The sequence below is a fragment of the Paroedura picta genome, chromosome 3, assembly GCF_049243985.1.
Source record: "Paroedura picta isolate Pp20150507F chromosome 3, Ppicta_v3.0, whole genome shotgun sequence".
Classification (NCBI taxonomy): Eukaryota; Metazoa; Chordata; class Lepidosauria; order Squamata; family Gekkonidae; genus Paroedura; species Paroedura picta.
In genome coordinates this window covers 89052915-89073910 of record NC_135371.1, presented here as the reverse complement: position 1 = coordinate 89073910, position 20996 = coordinate 89052915, and the positions used below count along the sequence as shown (strand labels likewise).

Below are 20996 nucleotides of genomic sequence, written 5' to 3'. Positions count from 1 at the left end.
TCCCCATGATGTTCTGGTGGATAAATTGAAGGACTGCAGTCTGGATTTTCAGATAGTTAGGTGGATAGGGAATTGGTTAGAGAATCGCACTCAAAGAGTTGTTGTCAATGGTGTTTCATCAGACTGGAGAGAGGTGAGTAGCGGGGTACCTCAGGGCTCGGTGCTCGGCCCGGTACTTTTTAACATATTTATTAATGATCTAGATGAGGGGGTGGAGGGACTACTCATCAAGTTTGCAGATGACACCAAATTGGGAGGACTGGCAAATACTCCGGAAGATAGAGACAGAGTTCAACGAGATCTGAACACAATGGAAAAATGGGCAAATGAGAACAAGATGCAATTTAATAAAGATAAGTGTAAAGTTCTGCATCTGGGTCAGAAAAATTAAAAGCATGCCTACTGGATGGGGGATACGCTTCTAGGTAGCACTGTGTGTGAACGAGACCTTGGGGTACTTGTGGATTGTAAACTAAACATGAGCAGGCAGTGTGATGCAGCGGTAAAAAAGGCAAATGCCATTTTGGGCTGTATCAACAGGGGCATCACATCAAAATCACAAGATGTCACAGTCCCATTGTATACGGCACTGGTAGGACCACACCTGGAGTACTGTGTGCAGTTCTGGAGGCCTCACTTCAAGAAGGACGTAGATAAACTTGAAAGGGTACAGAGGAGAGCGACGAAGATGATCTGGGGCCAAGGGACCAAGCCCTATGAAGATAGGTTGAGGGACTTGGGAATGTTCAGCCTGGAGAAAAGGAGGTTGAGAGGGGACATGATAGCCCTCTTTAAGTATTTGAAAGGTTGTCACTTGGAGGAGGGCAGGATGCTGTTTCTGCTGGCTGCAGAGGAGAGGACACGCAGTAATGGGTTTAAACTTCAAGTACAATGATTTAGGCTAGATATCAGGAAAAAGTTTTTCACAGTCAGAGTAGTTCAGCAGTGGAATAGGCTGCCTAAGGAGGTGGTGAGCACCCCCTCACTGGAAGTCTTCAAGTAAAGGTTGGATACACACTTTTCTTTGATGCTTTAGGATGCTTAGGGCTAATCCTGCGTTGAGCAGGGGGTTGGACTAGATGGCCTGTATGGCCCCTTCCAACTCTATGATTCTATGATTCTATGATTCTATGATTCTAATACTGGCCAATCAGGGTGCAGCCAGCATAGCTTAAAGACATCTGAGGACTGCTGGGTGACTGTATCAGCTACAACGGTCTTTAATATTAGTGAAATAAATAACATAACACTTTATTTTTATATTAAACAGTTGAACTTCACAACATTTAATAGTGAATTTTGGGTCAGCCATTTTTATCAAATGTACTTATTGCTGAACCAACAATAAAATAAATTTTAAGCAGAGGAAGCCAAAAATTGTTCTGTCAAGTCATTTAACTATCAAATCATTTAGAAAAAGTCATAATGATAACTGAAAAGCTGCACTGAAAGCAGACAGCAAAAGTCTGTGGTATCTAACTTACTGAAAGACATCAGGACCAAAAACTGCAGCCAAAGAACTTGCAGACCAAGTCTCTTCATGATGTGATGCTACATTAGCTAAAAATCTACACAGATATCAGGAAAAAGTTTTTCACAGTCAGAGTAGTTCAGCATTGGAATAGGCTGCCTAAGGAGGTGGTGAGCGCCCCCTCACTGGAAGTCTTCAAGCAAAGGTTGGATGCATACTTTTCTTGGATGCTTTAGGATGCTTAGGGCGAATCCTGCGTTGAGCAGGGGGTTGGACTAGATGGCCTGTATGGCCCCTTCCAACTCTATGATTCTATGATTCTATGAATAAAAGGCAGCTTGGTTTCTCCCTGTGTTTTTGTAAAGTACACTGAATTCTAGGGGATAGACTGGCTGTTTTGATCAAGGATTATCACTGGCTGTATTTGGTTGTGACACAGTCTACTGATGTAACAGAATTGATTTTTGCTATATTTTCCCTATCACGTAAGAAGATCATAGTTTGCACACGAAAGCTCACACCCTGAATAAATCTTTGTTGGTCTTAGAGGTGCTACTGGTCTCTGGATTTTATTGTTTTACACACACAACAGGTTGCGTTTAGACCTGGCTTGCCAACCTCGAGGTAGAACCTAGAGATCTCCAATCAACTGAATTCCAGATGACAGAAATATGTCTCCCTGGATAAAATGGGTGGTATAGAAAGTGGAATCTATTGTATTATATCCAGCTGAGTTCTCTTCTCTTCCCTCCCCACACCCTGTCCTCCTAAGACTCCACCACAACATTTTCAGGAACTCCTGAATCTGGAGATGGCAACCCTAATCAGGGTTGACCCTAATGAGTCCTCCATAGGCCAAAATAGGCCTTGTCTTTTTCTGACACAATCCAGCCTGAAATATTGTGACTGCCAAGCAATAGCCACTGAGAGAATTTGTTGCTTAAAGCTTCAGGTGCCCCTTTTATCATTTTTGGATCTTTTAAGGCTTACAATCTCATTCTCTATCTCTCTTTTTAAGATTTCACATTTTTCTGTAAACTTGGATTCAATTTAAGGTTTGTAGAAATATGTGTTGTCTATTCACAACTTCAGCCACCAGATTTAAGTATCCAAAGATAAGCTGACTTTACTGTTAGAAAATAGGCTGCCTAAGGAGGTGATGAGCTCCCCCTCACTGGTAGTCTTAAGCAGTGGCTTAGGCTGATCCTGCATTGTGCAGAAGACTAGATGACCAGTATGGCTCCTTCCGTCTATGATTCTGTCTCTGAGAAGAATGGGAAAGATTTCAATTGCACAGTTGCCCAAAAAATTGGAGTCATCATCAGCCTCCCATGTAGTTACAGTGGCTTGCCTGAGGCAGGAGCAGGACTGGCAAGAATTAACTTTAAAAGGATGGAATAGGGGCAACCAACAGGAGAGTTAGAGGTGAAAAGGTGGGGGGCATGTGATGTAAGCAGTGTCAGTGATGTCACATGTTCTCAACTCCAGCCCTCCCAGTGGTTGCCAAGTGGCAACCCTCTCTATTGCTGTACTTTCAATACAGTTGTGGTGATGTTAAACCAGAATTCACGTGTGATGTGATCTTTTTGGAGTCTAGGGCTATATGCAAATGCGTCTCCTGGCCATTTCATGAGACAAAATGTGAATTAGATGATGTGCATGTGAGCTGAACATTTTAGAAAACCTGTGCCTCCCTCTTGGGTCACCTTGGAACTAGTAAACAGGATCACAGGAATGGCCGCTTTCAGGCGAAAGGATAAGAAGTAACTGGTGCTGAAATAATATTATAGGATTATGTCTGCAAATAAAAACATAGAAGTAGAATGAAACTTTCTGTATTTGAATGACAGAAAGTGCTCTAGCTATATCTAACCATAAGTACCATTCAGTCATGATTACAAGGAGATTGTAAAGACTTTCATTGACTGTTATTTCCATTTCTAATGTAACTATCAGAAGCTTCCATTCAAAAGGCTGGCTTTTCAGTCAAGCCTTTCATTGTTATACCATTCTTGATGTAATATTATAGGGTACACAGGTACTAATCTTTGTACTCAAGTTGCCCAAATGTACCCATGCTATATTTTGATTTCTGAGAACCACCTTGGTTGTTGCATTGTCTTTGCAGTGCCCTGAACAAAGGTTCATTGACTGTTGTTTTCATTTCTAATGTGATCATCAAAAGCTCCCTTCAGATGGATGGCTTTTCGCCAAGCGTATCAGTCAAGCCTTTCAGAAGAAAGGGCATAATTAAAAGTTATGTGTTCCAGTTCATGTGCTCAAAAAGAACAAATTTAGAATCAATGTAAAACCAGAGTGTTGGGTTTTTAAAATCATCCTTGGCTTTGCTAGTGGTACAACGAGAGTTCCGGTTCAGAAGAGGGCAGACTTTATGGTGCAATTCTCTCACCACTGGAAAAATAAGAAGTGGGAAGTAGCCACAATGGGTTTCCAGCAGATTCTAAAATGTGTTTTGTGCATATCAAAATCTACCAGGAGGTCTAGGCAGCTGATGCGCCGTGACTACAAAATGAATTTTGATTCTGTTCCACTGTTTTCCTCAATGGAAGAATTACAAAATAATGGCCCTGAACAGCATTATTAGAGATTTCTTTTTCTTTTGGTTTCAGCATGCCATGCTGGTCAATGAATATTCTTTCATTTGATAATTCAGCCAGAAGGTTTTCATTGTGGCTAATAGTGCAATCCTAAATATTACCTTCAATGGACTTGAAAGGCTGAAACACTATTTTGGATCACACTGTTAAGCCATGTGGTCTGAGATTTCAGGAGTCATGTCTTTATGTGAAAGGTAAGACTGGTGTGTATGTGGAGAAGGGTTACCTAAACAAAATTAGGAACAGTGCCAAATATCGAAATACTAAATAATTATTAACACAGTATGGCCCCCCCACAGAGTTACAGCCTTTTAAGTCTGTTGCTTGGAACCACAATATAAGTTTGGTTAGTTCTCTCTCTGATTCGCTCTGACCTTTTCTGCACGTGGAATTCAGCCTGGCCCAGTGCTTGTCCAGTTGCAGGGCTAATTCCCACTTTCGACATTGGAATTATCTGCATTCCTTTGCTGCAGGTTGACTGAGAGCCTGTGTCACACCAAACCTGGAATCACCCCAGGCTGACACCAACATCATCCAGAAGCAGGAATTACCACCATGACCAGACAAGCATGGGGTCGGGCCAAATTCAAACGTGTGGGAAATGTCTCTGTGAGAGAGAAAGGAATGTGTTAAGCTGCATCAGACTCATATGCATATGTTCTAGATGGCATTATTCTTGGCAAATGAAGATCAGACACTCATATTTAATTCTTTAAGAAACTAGAAAAGGGAAAATGAGTCGAAAAGCTAGAAAGTGGCAGAAAGGTGACATGATGCTTTCAAATGATGATTTCAAGTTAAGCACAAAGCCTGAAAATTGACTCTTCTGTCTCTCTAGTGAACCATAACCACTGCCAGTTACCAGTACCTCTCAAGGGAAGGAGTTGTATCATTTTTGCCTTGGATATAAAACACTGGCTAACAGTGGAAACAGGGCAAACCAAGAGAGGGAATACAAGCCAAGACCGAATTTAGGAGTTTCTAGTGGACTGTAAAGATAAAAGACTTTTCAAATCCCTCAATTCTGAATCCATCCCCTTCCATAACCATCAATTATATAACTTCTGCATATGTATTTTACAGCATGCTAGATTTTTAGTAGCTAAGGTAATAGTCATCTTTTAAAAGACAAGGTAAATGTTCACAGTGCAACAAAATATTCTGAGGTAATTTTATTTTTGTTGTCATTGTTTTAGATAAAAATATTACAGTATACAAGATAAAATTATTAAAGGTAAAAATACATCATTTTATTTTTTCTCTGTGAACAATTATACCTACAGAACACATTTTTTTGTTTTTTCGTTTCAGTTTTTTTAAACAAATATAACTATTAATAATCTATTAGGCTATTTGTGTTCTCATCTGGCACTTAAGAACAGGTCACAGCTCACCCTCTGGTTTTGTTTATTATGAATCTTATTAATAGTTGATATCTAATGTCATTGTATAGGTGATCTTGTAAACAAACAGTACATTTGTATGGGTCTGTAGTAGCAAAGTGTGCTTTGAACAGCTGGAAATCCTATTTCTGCCATTAAATGAATATGAAACTGAGCTTTCAGATGTAGTAACGCAGGTTAACAATGCAATCCTATACAGAATTACTCACATCTAAGTCAACTGAAATCCATAAACTTAGAGTAGAATAATTTTGTATGGGATTGCTTTATTAAGACTTGGTTCCATTTGTGAGAGTGCAGTGTGAAGACACCAATACTGTAGCCTGTAAGTGCTTAATTTTTTTTTGGGGGGGGAGAAGTTCCCCCAGCAAAACAAATAGCAGAAAACAGGCTTTCTAAGAAGTTTCACATGTTGTTTGAATGCTGTTAAATGGTGTTGATGATTCAAGATTCTTTGACAACATGTTTTATATACTCACATTTACTCTATGGCTTTCTATTCAATTCTGGCTGAGTGGGCTTTTTGCAGTTGGTCACAAATCCTCCAGATTACGTCTGGTTTCCTACACTGATAGAGACCACAGTTCAATATGTATTGACTTGAGTGTAAATTCAGGTGACGTCTGAGGCATTGACTGTGGATAATTTAAAACTCCTAAAATGTATTTTCTAAAGCACCCACATTCCTGAGGGAAACAAAATTTAATTTCAGTATGAACAAAGTTCATAGGAACATATTTGGATTACTATCAGGGAAGTGTTATAATTTTAAAATACATAAAAATTCCTGAAATTTTAGTGTCTCAAAAGTGTGTTGGAATGCTTACTATACAATTCCTCAGTACAAATTCTATAGCCATGGGCAAATATGGCTGCTCTGACAGAATCCAGCTGCTGAAATACAGCCTCAGTATTTTACAGATCACAGTTTCTCTAAACAATGGAATGTACTAATCATTCCAATGTGACATATTTTGCCATATTCCCATAGCCTTGATTCTAAAACTGACCACAGGAATACCAGTGTATATACATGAGATGTTTCTCCATCTGTACTTGCTTTGGAATATATATGGCAGTATCAGGGAACCTGACCTTAAACTATGTTGGGGTGTGGTCCTTGGACTAAATTTCATTATGACTACTGAAAGCCAGGTCAAGTGACATGCACTAAGGATGCTATGAAATGATCAAGTTTCCAAATGATCTCTGAATTTACTGGTATGAATGTTATTCTTCTCAATCCAACATTCATAGCATGGTCATGAAATTCTGCTAGATCCAGGCTACACCTGCTCTAGGTTCATTTGTTCAGCACCACCACAACATGATGTTCCTGACTGAGTGGAAGGAAGTCTTTCAATTCCTTCTCTAGATTAACAATGTTGTCAGATGATCAATGTGGCGGAAAGCCCCCCCTCCTCTTCTTGATATTCTATCATCTAATCTCTGCAAAATCTATTAATTTAGGCTAGATCAATAGAAATTTTTCATTTCTAATGCTCTCCTCCAATATCTGTACAGGATATTTCATTATTCTGCATCACAGATATGGAATTCCACTATAATCTTCCTAAGACACAAATTCCAAGTGTAATGCTTACTATCGAGTGGATGTTCTTCCCTAATGGACCACTTGTTTTTTTTTTTTCTGAATGAGTCATTCAGACATTTTGCACATGAATGATTCTATACACTAATTTCAGGCCAAAGGGGTTAATTATCTGCAAACCAGTAGTGCTGGTTCATTTCAGTAAAATTCTGTCATGTTCATCTACTCATTTAATACAGGAAACATCCCTGTGGATATAGAATGTTTTGATATTTAGACCAGCTAAAATTGCTTGGAATTTTCTAATCTTCTTGTAAACAAGAGGATAATAGATTATTTGCATTTTGCAGTGTTCAAAGCACACAGTCATGCAAATTGTCTCTGTAATCCTTACAACAACCCTGCCACTTGTGATAGTGTTATACTTCCATATTGCAAATAGAGTTGCGGGGACTGTACCATGTTGAATAGAGTTACATCCAGTTCCACTGAGTTCAATGGGTTAGAGGGTATAACTTTGTTTAGTGTTGCACTGTAAGTCTGAGAAATATTGGCTGACCCATCACCTGCCTAATGAACTGGTGATGGAAAGCAGGACAGTATGAGGAACTAACATCAAAACATGCATTTCTCCCAACCCTGTCTTTTCTCTCTTAAGTCAAATATAAGGACAGGGGAACATTTGAAAGGACAATTGGAAGAGGGTGTTTGATACTTCTGTCCTGGGCATCTCCCTTTATTTTTAATTGTTCTTTCCATAAGTAGGCTCTGAAACTGTACATAAGTCCAGCTGGATGATAATGGCTGGAAGATGGGCATTTGCCAAGAGCAACTAGTGGGCACAGTAGATAGTACCCTACCACCACCTTGGGCACTTGTCCTCCCCTGCAAATTTCCCTTGCTTTCAATTTGTGTTAGCAATCACAAGCTTGGGAACATGTGTTTCCAAAGATAACATGTAGCTCTAATTTATGACAAGATCCAAACCAGGTCACTTCCCAGCTCCAGCTCCAAGATCCAAATCAGGTTGGCTCGTTATTTATTTTAGGATTCATAGTGGCTGCACAAATGAACATTTGTGGATTGCAAGTTTTGAATGAATGATTCTGGAACATATTTCTGTGCCTCTTCTTCTTTCCACACATTTTAGCATCATTCTGTTACCCTTTATGCTTTGTGATCCTTGGTTAGTGTTTGTTGCTTTATCGCTATGAAGATCTGGCTTTTTTCCCGATTTTCAAAAGTTGCTTTGGGTATCAAGAACAACCAAAGTTTTCTTCTGTCAAAAAGGCCTGCTTTGATACAAAAAAGGTCACCTTTATATCATAAAGGAAATAATTGATCATTGGCTTCACCCAATAAACCAAGCTAATGCACAGTGCTTCTAAAACAACTGTTACTCAGCAAAAACAGAGCTTTCAATGCACTTGTCTTGCACAGCTTTTGCTTCGTTAGAATGCTGGTTGAAATAATAAAGTGTTTCTTATTAGACCCCCATCAAATGTCCTTATTTAAGTTCTTCCCAAACTTGTCACTGAGTTGTTGTATAAGTTTTGCCAACTCTCCAGTTGCTTGTGACTTTTCTTCTAGAAGCTCATAGCGCAGACTTGAAATATCTTGCTTAATCTCCTTAAGTTCTCCTACAATTAAAAGAAACACTCTTGTTAATACGATGGAATACATAACAAACAACAGCATGATGAAGTTATCCCTTGTATCTTTTCTGCCAGCTCCTGTGTGCATTCTTCCACATGTGGGAGTTTGTTTGTTTATTTATTTATTCTTTAATTTATATACCACCACTCTCAAAGACTCATGGTGGTTTACAATTAAATAATAAAAACACACAACCCTTAAAATCCCCAACACATTAGAAGATGGCTATTTGTTGGAGTTAACTCCCCATCCCCCACCCACTGCCCATCCAGCTAACAGTCTAGAGTAGGCTTGTGCGATTCGGCCGCTTCGGCGGCTGTTCCCTCCGGGCGCAGCCAGTGCCGCGCTGCGGAGGGGGGGGAGGGCGGTGCTGGCAGCGGCGTGACAGTGGGCTCAACCACGCAGGCGTGTAATTCTGCACCTGTGTGGTTGCGCCCACTGTCACGCCGCTGCCAGCACCGCCCTCCCCCCCCCCCCGTGGCGTGGTGCTGGCTGCGCCTGGAGGGAACGGCTGCTGAAGCGGCCAAATCGCACAAGCCTAGTCCAGAGCTCTTTCTTTAGGAGCGAGGGTCCTGATCTGGCTCTAGGGGATCCCCTGACGATAGTTCCAGGACCTCAACCTGGTCTCAACCATATGCCTGGCGGAAGATCTCTGTCTTACAGGCCCTATGGAAAGCTAATAACTCCGGCAGGGCCCTTAGCTCTTCAGGGAGCTCATTCAAGTCGAGGCTAGGCGAATGTCCCTGGGGCCCAGGACCACCAGCAGATTCATACCTGCAGAGCAGAGTGCCCTGCAGGGGGCATAGGCAGACAAGTGGTCCCACAGTTCCCAGTCTTATCTACATTGCCTCATGATCAGCTATCCAATGAACAAAGAACTTTGAGCAATGTACTTTGCAGAAGAGGTGCAATTATCTTATGGCTTGCTTGAGGGACTAGTACTGCCTTCCATCCTAAGCAGATTTCCAGCTTTCTAAATCCATTGAAATCAATAGGTTTAGAAGGGTCTGCATAGATCTTGCATAGACTTCGCATAGCATGGCTGCTCAAGACCTTAAAGACTCATTAATTTTGGAATATGAAACAAACCTGCAGAAAAACAGGACATCTATTTATTATGACCTCAAACAGAACTAAGATAAAAGGCACAATCCAACAAAAGCTAGTTATGAGCTAGTAAGGCCCTGTTCAATGGTTCCAACAGGAATTATTGGTGAATATTTTTTTATTGAATGGTGACTTCAGTAAGAAACTAATTGTGACAGAAATACTATCAATAAAATACTGACATAATTACAGAGTGTTTTAATCTGCATGCACAGGTTCATTTTTATTGCACAGAGAAACTTAGAAAATGATACTTTGGATATAGAATTTTTAGTGACTTCCCCTGGAGAAAATGGCTGCTGGGTTATTGCTACCAATCTGCCACTGAAACCACCCCTCAGTGGGTGCTCTGGGGGCCTCAGCCACAATCTACTTGTAAAGAACTGCTGGTAGGCCCTGGAGCAACACAGCAGCAGCAGATCCAGGTGGCAGCTGGGCTCCTCCATGGTCTCCCAAAAAGAGATGGCAGCATGGCAGTCAGGGTGATACCTGAAATCATTCTAGCTACCTGTGGCCTGTCCCTGGAAGGGCTGTTCTTGGCCCTCCAGGGATGGTGCTGCAGACATCCTCCTTGAGAAGAAGAGTTGGTTTTTATATGCAACAGACACCCTGTGAGGGAGGTGGGGCTAAAACAGCTTTGATATTATTGTGCAGTCCGAACAGCTTTATCAGTGCTGTGGCGAGCCCAGGGTCACCCAGCTGGCTGCATGTGAGGGAGCCAGGAATCAAACCTGGCTCACCAGATTAGAAGTCCATGCTCCTACCCACTACACCAAACAGTGGCAGTGGCTCCAGAGAGTGGCCCTGCCACAAAGCCAGCCTGTTTCATATGGCGGGCATGGCTGCAGGAGACAGCTGGGTAACAAGGTTGGCCTGTTTCAGGTGGCAGCCACATCTGAAGGGGCAACCAGGCTACAAAGCTGCCCTCTTTCAGGCAGAGGCCATGGCTCCAGTGGGCAACTGGGTCATGCAGCTGGCCTTGGAGTCTGGGATGCTGCCTTTTGCATGCAGCCCTGCAGAGGTAGGTCAATCGAGGAGAGTGGTACAGTTGCATGGCCCTCTCTTGTCAGGTGGGTTTTCCAACCAACATGAAAAAGGCAGTATAGATTGGTCACTGGTTGCCAGGCAGATCCCTCAAACTGCCTTTTTTTCTATTGGTGAGACACATCCCCACAATCACCTCTGGTTTTAAGCAGTGACTTGTAAGTCCCCAAACCTGGGTTTTATTAGGGGGAGGATTTATTTAAAATGGGAGAAGCATTTCACAATGACAATATAGTAAAAGTATAGGAAATGGGTTATAGTTGTAACCTCTGTTATTGGGCTTGAATTGTCCTTGATAAAAATTGACAGGAAGTAAGTTTACACAACTTATTTTGTGCTAATTTTTTGAAAATTTGTGATAACTGCTGTCAGCCTCCTTATTGATATCCCTATCCATCCATCAATTTATTTTTCCTACATATCTTTGTGAAACTGCCCAGGGGGGGGAGTGTGTCTGGGTGTCCGAGCTCAAATCAGCAAAGATGGCCATACCCAGATTGGGCTGGCCATGCAGGAGTTGCCGGCTGCAGCAAGGAAGAGATGGTGGTGGTGGCTAATGTGAGAAGGGACCAGCCCAGAGCACGTGCCCAGCTCTCACTGCAGCTGCCACCCGTGGCAAGAAGGAGCTGGAGGTGGTGGCGAGGGTGGTGGTGCCAGCAACAGTGAGACTGAGTCGGCCTACAGAATGCTGCCAGAGGCAAGTGGTGCCAGAATGACCTGGTGCCGGCCGCAAGCGCCTCCACTGGCAGCTGCGACATCTTGATGAGCTCTGCCACTTCACTCCCCCCCTACAGCTCGGGCTGTTTCTGTCCCCATCTTGGACTCAGCTTGCCCGCTGCCCTGACAGCAAAGCGAGAAGAGTTTAGCATTAAACTGCTGCTTGCTTCTGGCCAGGAAACAGCGGCACTGGCCGCGTCACCTGGTGGCTCCATGCAGGGGACCAACCAGGCAGTAGGGTGTTAACACTCCGTGGCCAGGGCTGCCGCCATGGACTTGTTGCGGCACTTACTGCTCCTCCCCAGTGCAGACCGACTTGGCCTCTGCAGCGTGCCTCCTCCAGTAGGGAGCAAGGCTACAGCTGCTGCCACCTCCCGCCTTCTTCCCTTCTCTGGCAGGCAGGCATGTGAAGCGAGCACTGGAGGCATCCGCCGCTTCCAGCAGGAGGATAAGGAAACCTTTCCCTGGGGCAGCCCTCTGGTTCTGCTGAGCCAGCCACACACCGACCCACAGCCGTAGCAGGATGAGGAGGAGGAGGAATAGGGGTGGGCTGGCCTCTTGGGCAGTGGTTGGGAGGGGAAGGGATGGGCAGCGCCAGACCCCTGCCTGTTAGGAGGGAGGGTGGAGAAATGTCACCTCACGCTTCCTTGGTCACTCGTTCTTTGAGGACTTGCCCAAGGAAGAGGGGACGGCTAAGAAAATGCATGCCTTTGGACATCAGCAGAGTCCCCAGGCTTCCTCGCCACTGACAGCCATCTCCATGCAGTGATACCCCTGCATGCCAGCACAGCCTCTTGGGTGGGCCGCAGAGCTCGCTCGCTCGAGGCATCCAGTTGGAGTTGCGTGAGAGCGGCATCCTTGTAGGAGCCCGCCTTCTGCTCTGCTGTGACTTTCCCTAGGGGAGGGACCCATGCATAGGATCCTTTTGCCCAGCCAGGATAAGGTAGGCATGTCTCCCCAGGTCTGCCACCCCCCACCTGTCTCTCACTAGCGCTTGCTGCATTTCTGCATGCAGCGTCCTTTCCAACTATTATTAATCATATTGCTCAGACAGGAGGCAATAGAGCTATTATCCATTTATCATCTATCCATCCCATCCATCTGCCTGTCCATCTATCCATCCCATCCATATATTAAAAAAACAAAGTGGTAAGGAATGTCCTCTTTTGTTTCTCTGTAAAATTTCTTCTCATTTAAATATTATTCGGAATGTCTACACTGCCCTCAAAGGCTGCTTCAAACTCCATTTGTTCATGCTCCAAACTCCAGTTGTTCATGCTTTAGGCCACTGATTACATAGATGAACTTATGCAAACAAAATGGCCCATAATGAGCTCAGAGCCTTTAACCTAGTCAAACAGTGCTTACTTCATCTAACATATGATAATTGGCAGATTGGCTTTCCTAGACTGCTACACTGCTGAGCTCTGAGAAACAGACAATCCTGTGAATCACATTGACATGGTTTCTGCTTTGGTTCATTTGGATATTTCTTAGTGATTGTTTTCACTTACTAGAGTTCTGTACCATTGTGCTCTTGCAAAACAGTGTGAATAGCTGGTCTGATTAGGCAACACATTCTCTGAAGCTTCCAATAAGCTTCCCCCCCACCAAAAAAAAGAAAGAAAACCATGGAAGGGATGCTATATGCAGGACAGACTCAGAGAATTCCTGAGGCTAACCTTTTGATCATCCCCCTTTTTCCTTGGTGAGCTGTACTTGGTGAGCTATGATTTTAAAAAAACTTTCCTTCACCTCATCTATTTGATTGACAACTGAATTGTCATAAGCTCTGTTAATAAAATGCTATGACTTTAACTTCACCCAGGATATAGTACCATTAAATTTAAAAGAACTTGCCTTCATTAACTTCATCATTCTCTCGATCCACCTGGGCCTTCAGAACATATCGTTTAATAAGTCTCTTCATTATTTTCTGAAAATTCAATTAAAATGGTTAAATGGAATGATGTTGTCTGACCATGTCTAGTTAATTTTTGGATCACAATCTAAAGCAGTTGTTCATGCTTTAGGCCACCGATTACATAGATGAACTTAAGCACACAAAATGGCCCATAATGACCTCTGAGCCTTTAAACTAGTCAACTGTATATTTTTGAGATATGAGATTATAATATGTTAAAAGACCGTTGTCACTATGCTACTAGGGTTCTTTTTGTACTTTATCTGGAACAGCTGCCACTTGGTCTTTGGTCATTCCCATGTTGTTTACAGCAATGTCTATATTTTTTGGACACATGATCTGGGGTGTTTCTGTGGCTGTGTGCACCACGAATAATATTAATTCAATCTGGGGGTATATATGCTAGCTGTCCTACCCAAGTATGTAAAGATTTATACATTACTAAGAGTGGTGGAATAGCATCTGTGGTGGTAGTGACAACTGCTCCAGACATCCACTGATGGAAGAAGCAGAAAAGAAGATTTTGCCTTTTCTCTCCTTACTGCAGACTAGCCACCTGTGTAGCTATTACTGCACATGGTCCTGAAAATGAAAATCAAATTTCTCAGGGCTGGAAATTGGAAATGGAGAGACAAGAGAGGGGGAGGTCTATGACCAACAGCACCTTCTACTGATTAATTGCTGGATTTTGCCTAAAGACTTTATGATGAAACTCAGGAAATTCATGGTCACTAAATAGAAAACAGGAAGGAACATCAAATTGTGCAAATACCCAACAGCAACAATGGTTTTAAATAAGCTAGTAGAGATTTATTTAATCTTAAATATTTTTTTCATTTTTAAATGTGCTTTTCCACTTTGACAAGACAATATAAAAACAAAATAACCCAAACTGACTATATGTGATATTGTAATGTGATATTGAAATTACAACAGTACAGAAAGTTATCTTTAAGAAAAGATTATAGAGAAAACAATTCCAAATTAAACTGAACTTGGAATCTTTAACATTTTCCAGGCTTTATCAGAGCTAATGATCAGTAACACTACCAAAGCTGACTCAGTTTTAAAGGAATATGTCACACCAAATCATCTTGAAATAAATGTGCATATTACCAAAACTTCTATATAAATGAATAATAAAACTATTAATATATTAATTAATTAAAGTTGCTGTTTCAGTTCCTTGGTCTTAAATTTTATATTTTATACAGTTCCTTTTATTGTATTTTACTGTTTGTAAATTTGTATTTTATATTTTGTAAAGGCCTATGGCTATATACAAATAAATCTATCTATCTATCTATCTATCTATCTATCTATCTATCTATCTATCTATCTATCTATCTATCTACCTACCTACCTACCTACCTACCTACCTACCTACCTACCTACCTACCTACCTACCTACCTACCTACCTACCTATCTATCTATCTATCTATCTATCTATCGTAGTAAATAATATGGATCAATTAATGTATGATTCATTGTTACATGGAAATATCATCTTCCATATTATGTCTTTGTATTTAATTAACACATTAGATCCAAACTATTTGCCCTAATGCTCTCACATTAAAATCAAAAGTGGACCGTTGAGTTATACTCAAAATCTAATTTCAAACATTGTTTGTTGTGTTTCCACTGTTCACACTTGACAAGAAACCCTAGAATTGTTCAGTTTTCTATGGAGGAGGGTGCAATGGGATTTTTTGTTACTTTACCCGTCTTTCCTATTTCATTCCTTTTACCTGTAATAAATAAGTTACCTCTTATGACACATACAATTCTGTACTTCCTCTCAAATGTAAGAGAAAGCCCTCACAAGTAGGAAACTCTGAGCATAGATCTCACCTCCAGGCACTGAATAGTTTAACTATTTTACTTTTATAGAAATTATCTTGCCACTGCTTTGGGTTGTATGCAGACTTGGTTGCTGAAATGTACTTTCCATGTGGCTGACCTTTGAAAAACTTCTGCTGGTCTGAAGTACAGTAGCCAGACTACTAACCCAGGGGAGCCAGTGGGAACATATTTATCAATCTTGAAAGAAGCCAAACTTATGGAAGTGTTTTATACCAATAGACCACTGCTCCTTTTAGCACAGTATTTTCTTAATTGGCAGCAATTCTCCAGGATATCAGGCAGAGACCATTTCCACACTGGAGGCTCTGCACCAGGCTGCAGGCTGGAGTTTGAAGGGGGAGCATTTGGCTTGGTGCACCTCGTCTGACCCGGAATTGTGCTCCCGCATGGGAGCCGAGGCAGTGAAGTTTCCAGTGTGGAAACGGTCAGAGAAACCTTTCACAAAACTACTATTTGAGATTCTTTCATTGAAAATGTCAAAGGTAGAACCCGGATCCATCTGAATGTAAAACACATAATCTGCATCTGAATCAGGACTGCTCCTTTCAAGGGCTCTTAGTTCTATGGGCTGAAGTATTGTAAGAAGTGTTTATTATCATATGAACTTTCTTAGCAATTAATCTGCTTCAACCCTACTCTGTATCACCCTCTTGTCAGAGGTTAGATAGACAGTTATCTTTCTTGTAGAGGTATTCCATAATGGGGTTCTCTCCCATCTCAAGATTATTTGCTGCAGTTGCTCATAGCAAAGTCCATCATAGTCATCTGAGAGTTTATAATTTAACTTGGTGATTCTTTGGCTATTTAGATTAATTTTACTGCTGGTTTAGTTTTTATTGCTTTGCTGTATTATGATGTTTTATAAACAAATTAACCTAAATTGACATAGATAATTTTAAAGAAAAGCTGGGGTATACACAACTTAAATAAATTATTTTTTTTCTGCCTGCAGCAATCCCCTTTGAAGGTGCAAAATGCACTTATCTGTTGGATGGAGTGGGTGGCCAGAAATCTCAGGTGATTTCCTCAGGCCACAGACACTATTTTGGAGCCACAGATATAAGACTTTTCTCTGAAGATTAAACAAAGAAAATCGGTGCTTGATCCAGCCTGAGTGAAATACTTTTAAGTTACATTGATTTCAGTGGAACAAATAGGCCCATCTTTACATTTCTTCCACTGAGACAGCGGGCCATTCTCCAAAAGTTCAATTTTTATCCCAGAAGCAAAAATCTTTCCTACAAACCTAAGGATTAGTTTGTAGGAAAGGAAAGGAAACAATAATTCTGGGTTCATGATTGTTGGCTGCAACAGGGATCCTACTCTCCTACAACTACTAGCTATGCAGCCCAACCACATGCATATTTGCTTTGAAATAAGCCCCACTGTCTACAGTAGAGCTTATGCTCAAGTTGCATAGGATGTGGCATTTTTAACATGCATTCTTCTTTACAGAAAAACAAATACTGGACAATTAGTTCAGAGAAACAAACTATGTAAAGTGTAGACAAGTGGCTGGAGCTAGTTAAAAGAGCTAGACATGGATATATTACACATGCAGAGATTAATGGCATATTTGCAAAGTGAAGAGAAGAGAAGCAGGGTTACTTCCAGGAGAATACATGAGGTACAATGCACATACTATATGCTGGAGATGACCATGGTGGTAGAATCCATTGGGAAGTAGTGTTGCCACCTGAAAAAACATAAATTGAGGAATGTTTTTTGGGGGGAAGTGGGGAAATAACTGAATCTCAAAAGAAATAGTTTATAAAAAGAGACACTTTTAAAAAAAGGAAAGGGCAGGAGGGAAATAACAAAAGCTGCAAAAATGCCACCATCTCCTTATTGACCACCATACTCTAATATACCATTTGCCACCAAAATTGTAATAATCAGTGATGGATTACTTTTTCAAAAATTGTCTTCTGAATCTTAATTTTGTGTCTCTAAGCAAAAATAAAAACAGAAACTACAGATGTTAAGTTTATACTTGTATGTATTATTAAATTAATAAGTGCTTAATACAATTATTAATAGGTGCTTAATAAAGTGAAACACAATCCAACTAAGTCTGAACTGGTTAGAGATACAGCAAGTCAGGGACTGACCAAACTGTTCTTGGAAGAGATGATTTCCCCCCAGAAGAAGACTCTTTTGCTGTCTATGGAAGCTATTCAGTTTGGATGTACAGCTGTAGTTCCTCGTCTCATTTAAGGCATATAGTGCCTTTAGCCAACTTTGATTGGTGCAGTCTCTCTGGGTTTGGATCCAGCTAGACATTTCAATGGGAACAAGGATTTCTGTGACCTGCTCTCACAATGCATCCCAGATTTTGTTTTCTTTAGGGAGGGATCATTTTTATTTACTGTGATTTTATTGAGTGTCTTTGTCAGATTTCCCCATGCATGTTCCTTTGACTTGTTAATTCACCTTCTTTGGCACTGGTTTGAATATTTTATTGGTATTGGTCTTTTTCATGGTGCTACATTTATTATTTTACTGCTTGCTTGTTACTGTTGGGCTTTTATTTCTTTGGAGTGTCATTTTACTGTTTTAACTGTCTTCTGCTTTAATTATATTGAAATTTTACTTAGTTATTTGTTTATATTTCAGTTTTTTAACCTGCCACTTCCAGAAAATGCTGGCCCTTGGTGGCTTACAACAGTTTTAAAAATACACTTTACATATAAAACAATATATCTCTATCAACCATAACAATAATAATTAAAACCATTTACAATAATAATCAAAATAACATTAATCTTAATCAACAGCAATTGAACACAATAATCTACAACCCGATAGATGTACATTGATGATAATAGAAAGAGTTAGAATGTAGACTCAGGTTTCTGTTTTTGAGGTTTCAAGTAGGAGCCCAAGATGATCTAAATCACTTTCCTGGCCTCAACCAAACACCTGGCAGAAGAGCTCCTTCTTACAGGAAAGGTGGTATAAAAATCCAAATAAATAAATAAATAAATTCCACCACGCGGGGGCAAGGACCAGAAAGGTTCTGACTGAGGCCAAGTGAACTTCCCCCAGGCCCAAGATCACCATCTTATTGGTGTTTGAAGAGTGGAGTGTTCTCCAAGGGGCTTAGGCAGACAAGCTGTCCTTTAGATATGCTGGACCCAGACTGCGGATGGTCAAAACCATAACCTTGAAATGGATCCAGAATTCAACTGGCAACCAATGCAGCTGCCTCAGTACCAGTTGGATATGGGCTCTCCATGGTGTTCTTATGAGAACCCTAGCATCCACATTTTGTACCAGTTACAATTTCTGGGTCTGAGACAAGATAGACTCACATAGAGTGAGTTACAGAAGTATAGCTTGGAGGTGACCATTGCATGGATCATAGTGGCCAGATGCTCTGGGGCCAGACAGGGCACTAGTAGACTAGCTGGCCTAGGATGGAAAAATTCCAAGTGAGCTACTCTTGTGACCTGCACCTCAATAGAAAGGGCTCAAGTTCCTGTCAGACTGTATAACCTGAAGCTACACCCCATCCAAGCTGAACAAATATGCTTTCTGATCTAGTCTTTTCCTCTCTAGCCACAGAGCCTCTGTCTTGGAAGGGCTGAGTTTCAGGCAACTCTGCTTGAGCCAGAGAGTCACTGTTTTCAAACAACAGGAAAATGTTTCTGGGAAGTAGTTGGGTCAGCCATCCACCAGGAGATAGATCTGGGTGTCATCCACAAATTGGTGATAGTGCAGCCCAAAAAGTCTGGATTAGCTGAGCCAGAGGGTGTATAAAGATGTTGAACAGTGTGGGGAAGAGAATTACACTCTATGGAACCCCACAGGGGTTCCATAGAGTTCTTCCCCCCATAGCCACCTTCTGTCTGCAGTTCTGGAGAAAAAAGACCAGCCACTGTAAGGCTGCCCCTCAAATTCCAGCCCCAGCAAGGTGGTGAGCCAGAAGCTCATGATCTACCACATCAAATGTTGCTGATAGATCGAGCAACACCAGCAGTGCCGGACTGCCTCAATCCAGCTGGCACTAGAGGTCATCTGTCAAGGTGACCAAAACAGTCTCCACCCCATGGCCAGGTCGGAAATCTGACTGAAAAAGGTCAAGGACCTAAGCCTCAATAGGTCCTACTGGACAGTTTGGGATATAAAGATTTAATTGTAAGAATGTTTTTATTATCAGTGTTCCAGGGTAAGAAACAGTTTTGATGCCTTGTATAACTGTTTCTTTTTTAAAGCCATTACTCAGGAGAAAACATTATCCTTGCAGAGAATCTACTTTAAAGGGTTAGGAAGGATAGATTAAGATGGTTTTGTAAATTAAAAACAGAGTTCTCAAAAGAAAAAAAAAATGAACTGACCCAGGGGAAGAAAACAGTAACTAAAATTGCCTTTTGCTTGGGATCCTGCAATATGACATGAGTTCTGCCATTCCATTATAAAAAAGGGATTGCTGTTCCCAGGAAGAATAAAACATGTTCCTACTGGTTAACACCATCTCTCCCTAAAGGCCTATGTGAAGAAAAAGGGAACATATAAAATGTGTCATGTATAAGCTTCATTATAGTGATGTTTTTTTTTCATATTTCAAACTAAAGCCAGCATACATCTGTGTAGGGTAGGAGGAGGGGGAAGATGACTTCAATATTTCATATTCAACAATTTGAAATATGGTCCTGGGAAACAGCACACTCCTCTTTCTTTCCCTCTGTGATGCACAAGTATATCATCCTATGGACTATATTACAAAGATATTGTTAAGAGTAGAGCAACATTCTGCTGTCCTCTTATGCTTCTCTTTGCTGTCTCAATATTTCAGCTTATTTATTAGTCATACCATGTCACAGATCCATTGTTTTAAAAAGCTAAGCCTCAGACAGAGCCAAACAAGCATGGTCAGTCATTACTTTGTAATTCATAGTTAAAAATAATTATTGTCCAACAACAAGATTAATCTTTACTGTCACATCCCTCTGGCTAGCTACCCTTGTCCATAATATTATACTTCCTATTACACTGTGACATTATTATTCATGTTCTTGGCAGAACCTGACATTTTAAATAATATATCTTTGGGGACTGAGCTTGGTAAGAGCATTGTAAAAGACAAAAGAAAAAAAAGTAGTTATTTCAGCTGTCTCTTTTCAACCTCTGGGTTTAGTACTGCTAGGTAGGTCCCAACCTACCAGGTACTATAATTATGCCCCTTTGAAAAGAATAATTTATTCTGCGTAATTACTTCAAGGTTAAACATGATTCATGAAGAAGATGACATTTTTAGTTCAGGGGATTTTTTATTATTTCAGTCTTTTTTGGTGTTTCAGTTCAAGTACATTTGGAATAGAAATTGACAATGTTAATATTCCCCATGGATTACCTTTCTCTCCCTGAAGCATTTGGTTCGCCTGTCTACCTTCCCACTGTAAAGACAGTCCCTTATATTTTTCAGTCAAGGAAACAGTAATTTGCAGACTTGCCCTAAGCTCACATGACATTAATTTATTCTAGAACAAAGCCCAGAGGCTGCTGTATAAAGAGTTTTAGTTCTTCATTTTAATGTTGTCAAAAGAGATGTTTCAGGGGCAAAATGCAAGCTGTGTGTGATTTGAATTGGTGCACGGGCGCTAGATCCAACTGTCAGTTCCAAATTCATGCAAG

General features: G+C 41.0%; 1 protein-coding gene and 1 long non-coding RNA gene across 3 annotated transcripts in view; one reads left to right on the top strand and one right to left on the bottom strand.

Annotated features, from left to right (window-relative positions):
- LOC143832402 (uncharacterized) overlaps positions 1-20996 on the top strand; it is an 82943-nt gene that overhangs the window by 10576 nt on the left and 51371 nt on the right. The window lies entirely within an intron of this gene.
- The window catches only part of TRPC7 (transient receptor potential cation channel subfamily C member 7), a 201025-nt gene continuing 185275 nt past the window's right edge, over positions 5247-20996 (bottom strand). Inside the window, exons 11-13 of one of the 2 annotated variants that reach the window (XM_077326756.1) lie at positions 17002-17055; positions 13429-13504; positions 5247-8684 (exon numbers count right to left, since the gene is read on the bottom strand). In XM_077326756.1, the coding sequence (XP_077182871.1) occupies positions 8542-8684; positions 13429-13504; positions 17002-17055 (273 nt within the window). In that variant the 3' untranslated portion in view covers positions 5247-8541. The remainder of the gene's footprint in view (positions 8685-13428; positions 13505-17001; positions 17056-20996) is intronic. The other variant, XM_077326757.1, reaches the window with a different exon arrangement.